Source organism: Pleurodeles waltl, chromosome 4_1 (genome assembly GCF_031143425.1).
Source record: "Pleurodeles waltl isolate 20211129_DDA chromosome 4_1, aPleWal1.hap1.20221129, whole genome shotgun sequence".
NCBI classification, from domain to species: domain Eukaryota; kingdom Metazoa; phylum Chordata; class Amphibia; order Caudata; family Salamandridae; genus Pleurodeles; species Pleurodeles waltl.
Genome location: NC_090442.1, coordinates 152,723,231 through 152,736,007, shown reverse-complemented (window position 1 = coordinate 152,736,007; position 12,777 = coordinate 152,723,231). Strand labels below are relative to the sequence as shown.

General features: G+C 45.6%; 1 protein-coding gene across 2 annotated transcripts in view; it reads right to left on the bottom strand.

Moving 5' to 3' along the window:
* Nucleotides 1-12,777, bottom strand: part of AGBL3 (AGBL carboxypeptidase 3) — a 480,467-nt gene that overhangs the window by 247,164 nt on the left and 220,526 nt on the right. For both annotated transcript variants that reach the window (XM_069227938.1, XM_069227936.1), the window contains exon 9: nt 8,105-8,231. In XM_069227938.1, the coding sequence (XP_069084039.1) occupies nt 8,105-8,231 (127 nt within the window). The remainder of the gene's footprint in view (nt 1-8,104; nt 8,232-12,777) is intronic.

Below are 12,777 nucleotides of genomic sequence, written 5' to 3'. Positions count from 1 at the left end.
GCAAGGAAGGCTATAGTGTCTCCTTTCTTGCAAGTGGAATGTGTGCCAGTCACAATGTGAATGACAGGTTTTGCTTAGGCGTAGCATACCTGAATACATTTATTATTTATTTTGCAAGGTCAGTCTTGAAGACTGGGTTACTTAAGTGGGGTTTTGCAAACACAGCAAGAGTTATTTTCTTTTGTAAGTGGATTTTTTACATTCAATGTATTACATTAATGCCCTTGCTATGTCTAATTTTTGCAATGCTCTTTCTGCAACTGGCTGAGGTTGTGGAAAGAAAATGGGCAAGTCAATCATCCCTACTGACAAGGAAAGAGAAGACAAGTAGGAAACAAAGTGTCGTTCTCACAATGACCCCATCCAGGCACCACCACCCTTTAAGGTTTGCAATTTGCTAGCTCTGCCTTGGACAGTGATTGCCTCCAGAAATGCCACTTTTCATGACAGATACTGCAAGAATGTAAGGGATTGGTAAAAGTCCCAAGAGTTGTATGAGCACTACATTGAGATCCACGCTTGGACCTGTGGTGTTCTTGGAGGCATATCTCTTTCAAGGCCCCCCACAAATGCTTTACCAACTTGTATTTTAAATAAAGATTGATGTTGTCAGTTTTGCATATAAGAAATGGAAGCCTGATTTCGGCAGCTCTAACAGATAGCACCCTCTTGGTGGGCCCTTTGGAGAAAAAGGGCTGCATCTCTTGCAGCAAAATGGAGAAATACTTCTCTGAAAACCACATTGATGTGGAAGGACATCAGGCCAAACACAAAGTGGGCCCAAAAGTACTTCATCAGCTCATTACACCTCATCAAATTAATATGGCCCTCAGTTCCAATAACTTTGATCTTCTTGTTCCCAGAATCGATGGGAGCTAGAAGTGGTGTTGGTTGTTTATGCATCTTGCACCCAAGCTCTGGAACTCCCTGCCTATTAACCTGAGGAGGGAAAACAACGTCATGAGTTTCAGGAAGCAGATAAAAACCTACATTTTGCCATAACCAGTTTTCTCCTCCTCACTTCAACAAATCCCACCAGCGCTGGGAAGCCAGGAGTCGGGCAGTCATGCGCTTTATAAAATCGGTGAATAGAACAGAATAGAATAGGAAGTTATGGTGGGTTGGAGAGAAACGAGAGGACATAGCCCTGCTGGACAATATGGAAGACCCATCTATCAGATGAGACTGACTGCCACCCTGGGAGAAAATGTCTGATTCTGCATCCCATAGGGTGGTTGTCTGCTGCTAAGAGCAAACTAAAATGGTTTGGTGGTTGAGCCACAGGGTATGGAACAGAGTAGAGTGTTGTCCCTGGTTATCTGTGTAACGTCTACTTCATTCATGTTCCTGGCAATGAAAGGACTAGGATGGCTGTTGTGGGCTGAGAGGGCCTGACATCTGTATGCCAGCATTTTTGAGAGGGTGAGCGGGTGTGGCGTAACAGTCTGAACTGCCAACTTTGGAGCTGGGGGAACCAGTTTCCAGTCTCGGCACTGGCTCAACATCCTATGATTCTGGGCAAATAACTTCAGGCCTGATTTAGATATTGGCAGACGGGTTACTCCGCCACAACAGTGACGGATATCCCTCCCACTGAAATCTAATTTCCATAGGATTTAATGGGATTTAGATTTCATTGGATGGGATGTCTGTCACCTTTGTGACCCAGTAACCGGTCCACCAATATCTAAATCAGGCCCTTGATTTCACCGTGCCTACAATTCTTCCCCTTGAGACCCTCATGGGTGAATTGCTGTGCTTTACACATCTTGGATTCATTTTTGGAGTATTCTCAGAAGGAGCAACACTGATGGTGAAACTGACAAGCTGGGGTCTAAGGAGGGCCTGGTAGCTCTGCTTTCCATAAAGCATTCACAGGCTGAGTCTGCTTTCTCGTCAGACACGCACGTCCCTATTGCTATCGCAAGGCATATCCATAAGGGACAACGCACATTGCCAGAAAAGCCAGTGGATCCACCAATGTCAATGGAACACAACACTAGTGCCCACGGCTCACCCCAAGCAATCAGTAGTATCAGGGTCAGCCTTACTTACATATTGGGCTGCATCCTGGCCATCCTGAATGGTTTGTTCCAAAGAGGCCCAAAAATCCTCTGGGACGCCGGTGAGATGGCATGCATGTAATGCCCTACAAGGCAGACCGTACTGGCCCAACAGAGAATTTACTTCCCAAATGCCTCAATCTTTTCTGACCCCCTGTCTGGATGAGTTGTGGGGAACAAATTTGGATTGACTTTTCTGGTGGAAGCAACATGAGTTTTGACTTCAGCAGAAGACAGCTGTAGGTCCAGGGCCTCTGCTTCATGTCTAATGACTACAGCAAATGAAGCACGTTCTTGTGCTGGGGGTGCAACTGGTAAAATCAACCCTGTATCAAGCCCACTGACCTCATGCAAGTTCAGGTATATACTGTCACCATGATGAGGAGTAAATCATCCATATCCTAACCATTATCATTATCAGGTGAAGACAAATTTTAGTTCGAATCTGAGCCAAAAAGGTGATGAAGGCTCTAAGGAAGACTGTGTAAACATTTTGTCAGAACCTGTAGGAACTGGGCACACAGGAGTGGAATTAGACCATTATCTCAGTCGGCTCAGAAACTGGAGTCATCAAGGACTCAATCTCCAGTGACATCGGGACTGGCGTTCATGAAGAAGGAATCAGGTCAGGTCATGGAACCAGAGTGAAAGTCAGCACTGGAGCCAATGTGGAACCAAAGCTGGGTTCGAGGGGAAGCAGATAGCACTGAGTGTAGACTTGCCGGTAGTAAAGCAACTGGAAGCCCCTGTGGATCCTTGGGAACAAAAGATGCACGAGAGAGCCAGGAGACTGCAAAAAGTATGAAACGTGGCCTCCTTAAAGGTCTCAATTTGTTGGAGCATCACTAATGGCCCAGGAAATTCTGGGAGCAGCGGGACCAATTGTGAAATCAGCTCCTTGATTGGGGATGAGAAGTGATATCCATTGGCACATGACACCCTCCTAAACTCTCTTTGGACAGAGTGTCGGGTTGGAGTCGAGTTCCGCTTTGACTACTTATACATCTTCTACGACTTTGACTTACCGGACAACTTCTACTGCAACAATGACCTTTCATGAGAACAACCTCGAGAGTGGAAATGGGTTCTCGCCCTGGACTTAGAGCGGGAGAGGGATTTCTGCACCATTAGAAACGTCTTTATGTGTTCGGGGACATACAGCTTTGCTTCACGGTGCTGGATGGGTACAAAACCTAATGCGTGGCCATCACTGACATCTGTTTCTGACAGTCATAGCACAGTTTAAATTCTGTAGTCTGGTAGGAACAACGTTCACTTGCACTCTGGAAAAAGGAATGTGAAAGAATTCATCAACTGATGAAACCAGGGTGGAGCTCCGGATCCGCTTTCAAAGATGCAGAAAAAAAGGAACGGACGTCAGTGTGCAGTGGTGCTCTGCCACTTCTGAGGCAGAACAAGGTGAATGTGAAACTGCATAACTCCATTTGGAAGTGCACAAATGCACTGCTGTGAAAACCTTCTTATTGAGTTTGGTGCCTAGGAAATATTCTAAAGGTGGGGAACCTGTGGGTAGAAGAACCCATAAGAACTAAGGGCCAGATGTAGGAAACACTTTGCGAGTCGCAAACAGCAAAATCTGCCGTTTGCGACTCGCAAATGCGTGTTTCCTATGCAGAAATGCATTTTGCGAGTCGTTACCGACTCGCAAAATGCATTTCCGAATCGCAAATAGGAAGGGGTGTTCCCTTCCTATTTGCGAGTCGCAGTGGTATGCAACTCCGTACGCGGTCGCAAATGGAGTCACAGTTACCATCCACTTCAAGTGGATGGTAACCCACTCGCAAATTGGAAGGGGTCCCCATGGGACCCCTTCCAGTTTGAGACTGGACCCCAAAACATTTTTTCAGGGCAGGGAGTGGTCCAAGGGACCACTCCCTGCCCTGAAAAAAACGAAACAAAAGGTTTCGGATTTTTTTGAAATGTAGCTCTTTTTCCCTTAGGGAAAACAGGCTACATTTAAAAAAAAATAAACTGCTTTATTTAAAAGCAGGTCACTAACATGGAGGTCTGCTGACGTCAGCAGGCCTCCATGTTAGCGAGTGCCTATACTCGCAATGGGGCCTCAATTTGCGACCCACCTCATGAATATTCATGAGGTGGGTCATTGCGACCCCATTGCGAGTTGCAGTCGGTGTCTGAGACACCGTACTGCATAGCAATTTGCGACTTGCAAATTGCGAGTCGCAGGGACTCGCAATTTGCAAGTCGCAAATTGCTTTTTTGCTACATCTGGCCCATAGTTATCATCAGTATTGTTAGGCTTGGCCCTCTCTACAGGTCACCCCCAAACCGTTTGCCTTCACCCCTCCTATTGTGCTGAATTTGTTTTTGTTAGTCTTAGGACTCTGTGCACTTAACCACAGCTAACCAGTGATAAAGAGCTCAAGCTCTCTCCTTTAAACATGGTAAAAATGGCTTACAACCAATGGGACATTTAATTTACGTAGAAGTCCCTAGTAAAGCGGTACTATATGTACCCAGGGCCTGTAAATTAAATGTTATTAGTAGGTCTGCAGCACATATTGTGCCACCAACTTAAGTAGCCTTTTTTTAAATGCCTCAGGTCTGCTACAGCAGCTTGTTGCAACTTGCCAAATGAATCCCCTTGCCAAGCCTTAAAGTCTCGTTTTAATATATATACTTCACCCTAAGGTAGGCCCTACACAGCCCATAGGGCAGGGTGCATTGTAATTAAGAATTTGGACATGTGCATTTAGGATGTACATGCCTTGATAGTGAAAAATGAACAAATTCACTTTTCACTAGTGCGAGGCCAGCCTCTCCTATTAGATAATAATGGTTTACCTTATTATATTTAATAAGTGATAAAGTTTGATTGGGAACAGGTAGGAAAGGCATAAGAAGTTGTAAATTAAAATGCTCTTTAATTGTAAAGTAGGATGTTAAGTCACAATTCTGAAAATTGCCCTTTTAGAAAGTTGGCATTTTCGTGTCTTAACCATTGGGTGCCTACAGCCTGTTCCTGGGTCATATGGCTAGGCGTAGTTGGCAGTTGGCTTTTGTATATTCCTCCCAGACAGCCACTCAATAGAGGGACTAAGCATGCCTGGATGCAGGATTGGAGGATGAGGGTGGAGCTGTGCTCAGTCCCATTTGCACTTCAAAAGGCTTGGCCCTGCTCTCACATAATGAATTTCACACTAGCATATTATGCCTGCAGACAGACTGGGTCCAGGGCTGGAAGGCCGGAAATGCCAAACACTTCTGAAAAGGGAGACCTCCAAAACCTTCTCCTACTTCAAAGGAGGCACCAGGTATAAAAATAGGACCCTCAGACCCACTCTTCAGTTCACTTTCTCAACTTGTGTAAGGACTCTAAGAGGACTACCTGCTGCTGTGACCTGCTGTGTACTTCAGAATACTGCTTTGCTGCACCAAGAAGGACTGCTCTGCTGCCTGAAGCCTGCTCTGTGCCCCCTGATGTCCGTCCTGCTGCTTCAGCCCTGCATTTCTTCATGAACCCCGGATGTCCAGACTGATTCCAACGGCTAGTTGGCTGGCCTCCTGATTGATCAGAGCCTTAGGGACAGAAAAGGCTCCAATCATCATGAACCCGCGCCTGGACGCTGCCTGAGTGAGTCCAGACCCTCCAAGTAGTGTCCCTCCAGTCTTGGACCCTTGGAAGTAGTGCAGAAGGTGCACAGATAGCCCAAATCTGAAACTTGGGACTTACAACATTTTCAACCAAAAAGTGCTTTGAGAGACAAGAGGAGACTGGGACATACACCTTTTTGTAGATCCACCCAAGGTGCATCACCAGTCAGCTTCACTTTGCAGCAGCTCCTGCTACACTCTTTTTCACAGCAGCAAATCCTTTTCAGCGTCTCCTCACAAAAAGGGTATCTGGCTTTGTGGAGCCCTTATTAGCGACAGCCTGCAACTTCGTCCCACTGGAGATTTTCAGACTAAGTCTGAACAAGGGAACCTTCCCTCCATCCTGTTCGTGCTTTGACCTTTTAAGAGTTAGTTTTCACTTAAAATTTTACAGCTTCATAACTCCAGTTCTACTGATTGGATTTTTGTTGTTTTGGTGTCAAATCGTCTGTTACAATTTACTCTACTGTTCAAAATTAATGTGTTGTGTTTTCACTTTATAACTGTTTGTGAGCTGCATAAATACTTTACACACTGCCTCTAAGGTAGGCCTGACTTATTTGTGCCAAGCTACCAAAGGGTTAAGCTTAGGTTATGTTAGTGACTTTTGTGGCTCACCCTGACAAGGATTGTGGCTGTTGGCTAAGCAAGGTTTCACCTTACCCAACAAACAAACAAAATAATTTTTCACAAGTATAATGAAGGGGAAGTAAATCATCTCTCTCCTTATCATCATCGGTGTCATGAGGAACATTAGGCATGTCCTGAACTGCATTACAATTGCACCCCAATAGAGTTTCTAGTCGTAGAGGTAGTACTGGTGTCATGGCAGAGGACTAGGATTGGTGTCTGGCTACAGGATGACTGGTTGCACATTTAATCTAATAACATAACACATAGGCCTGAAAAGAGCAGATGTCGGTTTGGTGTCAGAGACTGGCTTTGGGATCATACCTTGACCTGGTGCCAGAGGCATCAACGTTAGCATGGAAGGTAAATGGCCCTTAATACCAGAAAACAATTTTGCACCCATATCGGTGAGAGCCTGGAGGCAAGGCTCCAAGGGGCAGTTGGCATCTTGTGCTACCCCTGGTAGAAGTCCTACTAGGGAACCCTGGGACTTGAAGTTGTGCCAAAGGAAGCCGGATGCCGCATGGCATCTTTGAATAACTCTAATTGTCTCAGGTTTGATGATGTCCCGGTAGTTTCAGGGCATGCCATGACCAACTGCAGTAACAGTGGATTTCTGGTGAAAACAGAGGGGAAAGATTTTTAGCAGGATGCTCTTGGGTTGTCTCGCTGGACTTCAGGAGCTGGGATGGGGTTGAGTCCGGCTTTGTTATGGAACACTTATAGCATGTTCTCGATTTGGACTTAGCACATGACTTCAACCAGGAACTCGACTATTCATCTGAATGGTCTCATGACCAGAACCACAGATGAGATACAGACTTGTATTGGGGTTTGTGCTTCGTTCAAGACCTCTTCTTATATTTGGTAACAAGCTTCAATTCTTGTGCCCAGAATCGGGTGCATAAGGGTGCATTTATGGCATACTTCTGAGTCATGACTAGAGCCCCCAAGCACCAAAGGTATATAATCATGCGTGTACATGACTGACATCTGCTACCTGCAGTTTCAGCATGGTTTGAATCCTGTTGTTTTTGGTGTGGACTTTTTTCCTAGCTCATTGTAATTCGAATTTAAAGTTGACAGAAGGGCAACAAGTTTGGGAGCTTGGCACCAGATCTGCATCAAAGTAAGTGGAAAGAAAGGAACTGACATCAGCACACAGGGGTGGTATGGAGCTTCACACTGTCATTTCCGGGTAGTATAGAGCAACTGCACAGCCACAAAATGCTATCTGCTGGTGCAAAGGAGCACTGTTAAGAAAAATCCAGGACTCCTGTGTGGTGCCTGGGGATATTCTAAAGGTGAGGAATCTGCAGTTACAAGTATGAATCAGAATGATAAGGATTTGGGTGTTGTCTGCATAAATACATACCTTGCAATCCTGGAAGAGGTTAAAATGGGGGTGTAGATACATATTTTGAATACACTGGGTGCGAAGGATGACCCATGTGGAACTTCAGTTAGGCTGGCTGGCCTCGGACATAAAAGAACCAGGAAGGACCAAGACCATTCCTCTATTATTCGCAGTGCCCAGGAACAAACAATTCCTTTACTGGTTCTTTGATGGTGCACTTTGCTGCTGCAGTAATCGTGTCTGTAAATCAGACTTTCAGCACACAATGGCATCTGTCTGTTGACTAAACAATACTGGATGGAAATAATGACTGCCTCCCAACCAAAAACAAATCTAAATGCAGTCTAAAACCCAGCCTTTCATTGCCATGTCTCAGCAATACATATTAAAATCTCTTTGTAAGAATAAAGCATCTTACCAAGTGTAGATCCACAGAATGTGGCTTCCATTGTGTAGCTGTTGCTGATCCCCATTCTCCACATCACTACTCGCCCGGTTCCTTCCTTGCTCTTCTGAACTTTAAATTTGCAGCCCAAGAATGAGAACTGAAAAGTTAATGTGTATAACGTTACTTCTGGCAAAGAAACTGATGGAATTTACAGGGTTGTCTGCTACAGAGTACCTGATTAAAGATTTCAAATTCTAAAAGATGGAATTAGTTCAACGATCTCTGAATCTTATTCCATAAAATAAATGATTTATTTTGGTGGGAAGAGATGATAAAAATGTTGGGCGTTTTCCTCTGGTGAGGACTCAATTACAAATATTTTGCCTTTAAAATATGGCCATCCAACTCACTTATGGCATGGAGTAAGCACATTGATCAAGGAGGAGAATGACAAAGGCACCCCTTTTTAGGTAACACATGTCATAATCATACTACAAGTGCCACTTCCAGACTGGGTGACACAGAAGCAAGAGACAAACTGCCTGCGATGGCCACACCGACTTCTGGAGAGTGAGCAGGATCGGAAGACTCGGGCTGCGTCTTTGTGATTCTGGACAGGCATCTCATACCTCCCTCTCCCCAAGCAGTGACTGAGGTCTGCCACACAAAAGAAGAGAACCAAGCACGACCCACGGTGGTCAAGCCAGGTAATTGTGGCACTTCTGTGTCAGCATCAAAGAAGTCTGGAGCACTATGTTGTAATTTTATGCAGTGTTCTTTGATTAATCAGTATTTACTTCAGTTCATTACATGGGATAATCCGTTTATCTTGTACCCTCCCCTAGTTCTTATTTATTCCCCCCCTTGGTTCTCAACGCATGGTGTGTTCCAGGATCTGACTGACAGTTGGTTGACAGTTACAGATGTGAAGAGATTCTGAGTCCCAGCTGAGTGGCTGTGGGAGGCTGTGTCTGTATGGTAATAAAGACTTTCTTTAGGAACCTCTGTGTAAGAGCCTTTACAACAAATTGGCGACGTTTGCTGGAGGGTACAGCAGTGACAGCCTCCTCCCTTGTTAATTATAAGCCACTGCTATTGGACTTTTCTTTAACAATACCGGTATTTTGCTTAATGGCCCATGAAACGAAGGTGAGAAGCTATTGGGAGGCAAAATGCATGGAGTAATCCTAATTATACGAATTATACGGACCCAATACAATATCTTCTACATGATTAGCTCTCAAAGCAAATTTATTGCAGTCATAAACGTAGCATAGCCCTGCTCAAGTATAGGAAGAACCTATCTAGGGCCAGTCACATATAAGAACTTCTTATGTCACAGCTCAGTCTGTTTTGATACGTTGTTTATTCTTCAATATATCTATTTGAGGGAAAAAATACCGATAAGACATTAACACTGGATATTGTTAACTTATTCGCACTTCGTATTCTACGATTATCTTTCAACACTAGAGGGCAGTGCACCATAAACAGAACTGTGCCAAGATGATGTCTATGAAACTACTGTAGGAAGTTGGCTCTGTATATACTATTTCAAAGTAAGAAATAGTGTGCACAGGGTCCAAAGGTTCCCCTTGGAGGTAAGATAGTGGCAAAATTAGATAATTCCAATGCTCTATTTTGTGGTAGAGTGGTTGAGCAGTAGGCTTATCAGAGGGTAGTGTTAAGCATTTGTTGTACACACACAGGCAATAAATGAGGAACACACACTCAAAGACTTTACTCCAGGCCAATAGTTTTTATATAGAAAAATATATTTTCTTAATTTATTTTTAGAACCACAAGTTCAAGATTTGAAGTAAATACATAAAATGCAAGGTACTCCACACAGGTAAGTTAGGAACTTTGAATTAGAGCAATAACATATACAATTTTTTTTAAAATGGCAATAAGCTATTTTAAAAGTTGACAGTGCAAAAATCAACAGTTCCGGGGGGAGGTAAGTATTGGTTAGACTGTGAGGTAAGTAAGACACTTACAAGTCTCAGTTCCTGGGCATAGGCAGCCCACCATTGGGGGTTCAAGGCAACCCCAAAGTTACCACACCAGCAGCTCAGAGCATGTCAGGTGCAGAGGTCAAAGAGGTGCCCAAAACACATAGGCGCCTATGGGGATGGGGGTGCTCCGGTTCCAGTCTGCCAGCACTGGGGGGGACACAAGTAGGCACACAGAACACACCCTCAGCAGCACAGGGGTGGCCGGGTGCAGTGTGCAAAGCAGGCATCGGGTTTTGTATTGGTTTCAATGGAGGGACCTGGGGGTCACTCTAGCAGTGCAGGCAGGGCACAGGGGGGCTTCTTGGGCCAGCCACCACCTGGGCTAGGCAGAGGGTCGCCTGGGGGTCACTCCTGCACTGAGGTTTGGTTCCTTCAGGTCCTGGGGGCTGCGGGTGCAGTGCTTGCTCCAGGCGTTGGGTCCCTTGTTACAGGCAGTCAGGAGGATTCTCTCTGCAGGCGTCGCTGTGGGGGTCCAGGGGGGGTCATCTCGGGCTACTCACGGGGCCGCAGTTGCCGGGGAGTCCTCCCTGTGGTGTTGGTTCACTGGATCTCGAGCCGGGGGCGTCGGGTGCAGTCGGGTGAAGTCTCACACTTCCGGCAGGAAGAGTGAAGTTCTTTAAAGTTGCAAGAATGTTGCAAAGTTGTTGAAATTGAGCAGAGCTGCTGCTCACTGGAGTTTCTTGGTCCTTTGGTCCAGGGCAGTCCTCTGAGGCTTCATAGGTCACTGGTCCCTGTCGGATGCTTCGCTGGTTGCAGGTTTTTGAGTCAGGAGACAGGCCGGTAGGGCTGGGGCCAAAACAGTTGTCGTCTTCCGTCTTCTCTGCAGGGCTTGTACGTCAGTAGTCCTTCTTGTTTCTTCAGGTTGCAGGAATCTGATTTCCAGGGTTCTGGGGTGCCCCTAAATAGTAAATTTAGGGGTGTGTTTAGGTCTGGGAGGGCAGTAGCCAATGGCTACTGTCCTGGAGGGTGGCTACACCGTCTTTGTGCCTCCTCCCTAATGGGAGGGGGGGGCACATCCCTAATCCTATTGGGGGAATCCTCTAAAACTAAGATGGAGGATTTCTAAAGGCAGGGGTCACCTCCTCTCAGGGCACCTTAGGGGCTGTCCTGACTGGTGGGTGACTCCTCCTTGTTTTCCTAAATATCTCCTCTAGTCTTGCCACCAAAAGTGGGGGAAGTGGCCAGAGGGGCAGGCATCTCCACTAGCTGGGATGCCCTGGGGCACTGTAACAAAGGGGGTGAGCCTTTGAGGCTCACCACCAGGTGTTACAGTTCCTGCAGGGGGAGGTGTGAAGCACCTCCATACAGTGCAGGCTTTTGTTCCTGGCCACAGAGTGACAAAGGCACTCTCCTCATGTGGCCAGCAACTCGTCTGGCTGTGGCAGGCTGGCAGAAACTGGTCAGCCCCACACTATAAGTCGGATTGGTATTCAGGGGGCAACTCTAAGATACCCTCTGGGTGCATATTACAATAAATTCCACACTGGCATCAGTGTGCATTGCATTTATTGTTTTGAGAAGTTTTATACCAAACTTCCCAGATTTCAGTGTAGCCATTATGGAACTGTGGAGTTCGTGTTTGACAAAATCCCAGACCATATACTCTTATGGCTACCCTGCACTTACAATGTCTAAGGTTTTGCTTAGACACTGTAGGGGCATAGTGCTCATGGACATATACCCTCACCTGTGGGATAGTGCACCCTGCCTTAGGGCTGTAAGGCCTGCTAGAGGGGTGACTTACCTATGCCACAGGCAGTGTGAGGTTGGCATGACACTCTGAGGGGAGTGCCATGTCAACTTAGTCATTTTCTCCCCACCAGCACACACAAGCTGTGAGGCAGTGTGCATGTGCTGAGTGAGGGGTCCCCAGGGTGGCATAAGACATGCTGCAGCCCTTAGAGACCTACCGTGGCATCGGGCCCTTGGTACCAGGGGTACCAGTTGCAAGGGACTTATCTGAGTGCCAGGGCTGTGCCAATTGTGGAAGCAAAGGTACAGTTTAGGGAAAGAACACTGGTGCTGGGGCCCAGCACACTTTCAATCAAAACTTAGCATCATCAAAGGCAAAAAGTCAGGAGGTAACCATGCCAAGGAGGCATTTCCTTACAACTACTCTACACAAGTTAGAAAACCATTTTGGAAAAAAAAGTGAACGTAGTATTTGAAAGGCTTAAATTATTTTCTAAAGTACAAGGGAAGAACGAAAAAGTATCAACTCATATTGCAGTATTGAGAGGTATGGCAAATGTATGTGATTTTGGCTCCTTATCTGATTCTCTTATTAGGGATAAATTGGTCTATTGTACTAATAATCCCGAGATCCAGGAGAAACATTTGACTGGGGACCCAGACTTAAAACTGCTACAGATATAGCAAAAGGGGTGGGACACACAGCAGAGTTTATTAAAGAAATGAAGCAGGGGAATATTTTGGACACAATATCAGAAATAAAAAACAAAAACAAAAATGATCCACAAGTGAAAGGAAATAGCCGAAAATAAAGAGAGATTGAAAAGTTTTTGTTGTAGGAACCCTAACCACTTAGCCAACCCAAACTGCCCGCTTGCTCTATAATATGTAGAAAGTGCAGTAAGAGGGGACATTTTGCTAGATTTTACAAGAATTCAACAATGGAAAGGAAAAAAAGTACATTCTATTGAGGACATAGACAAGTCGGACTGT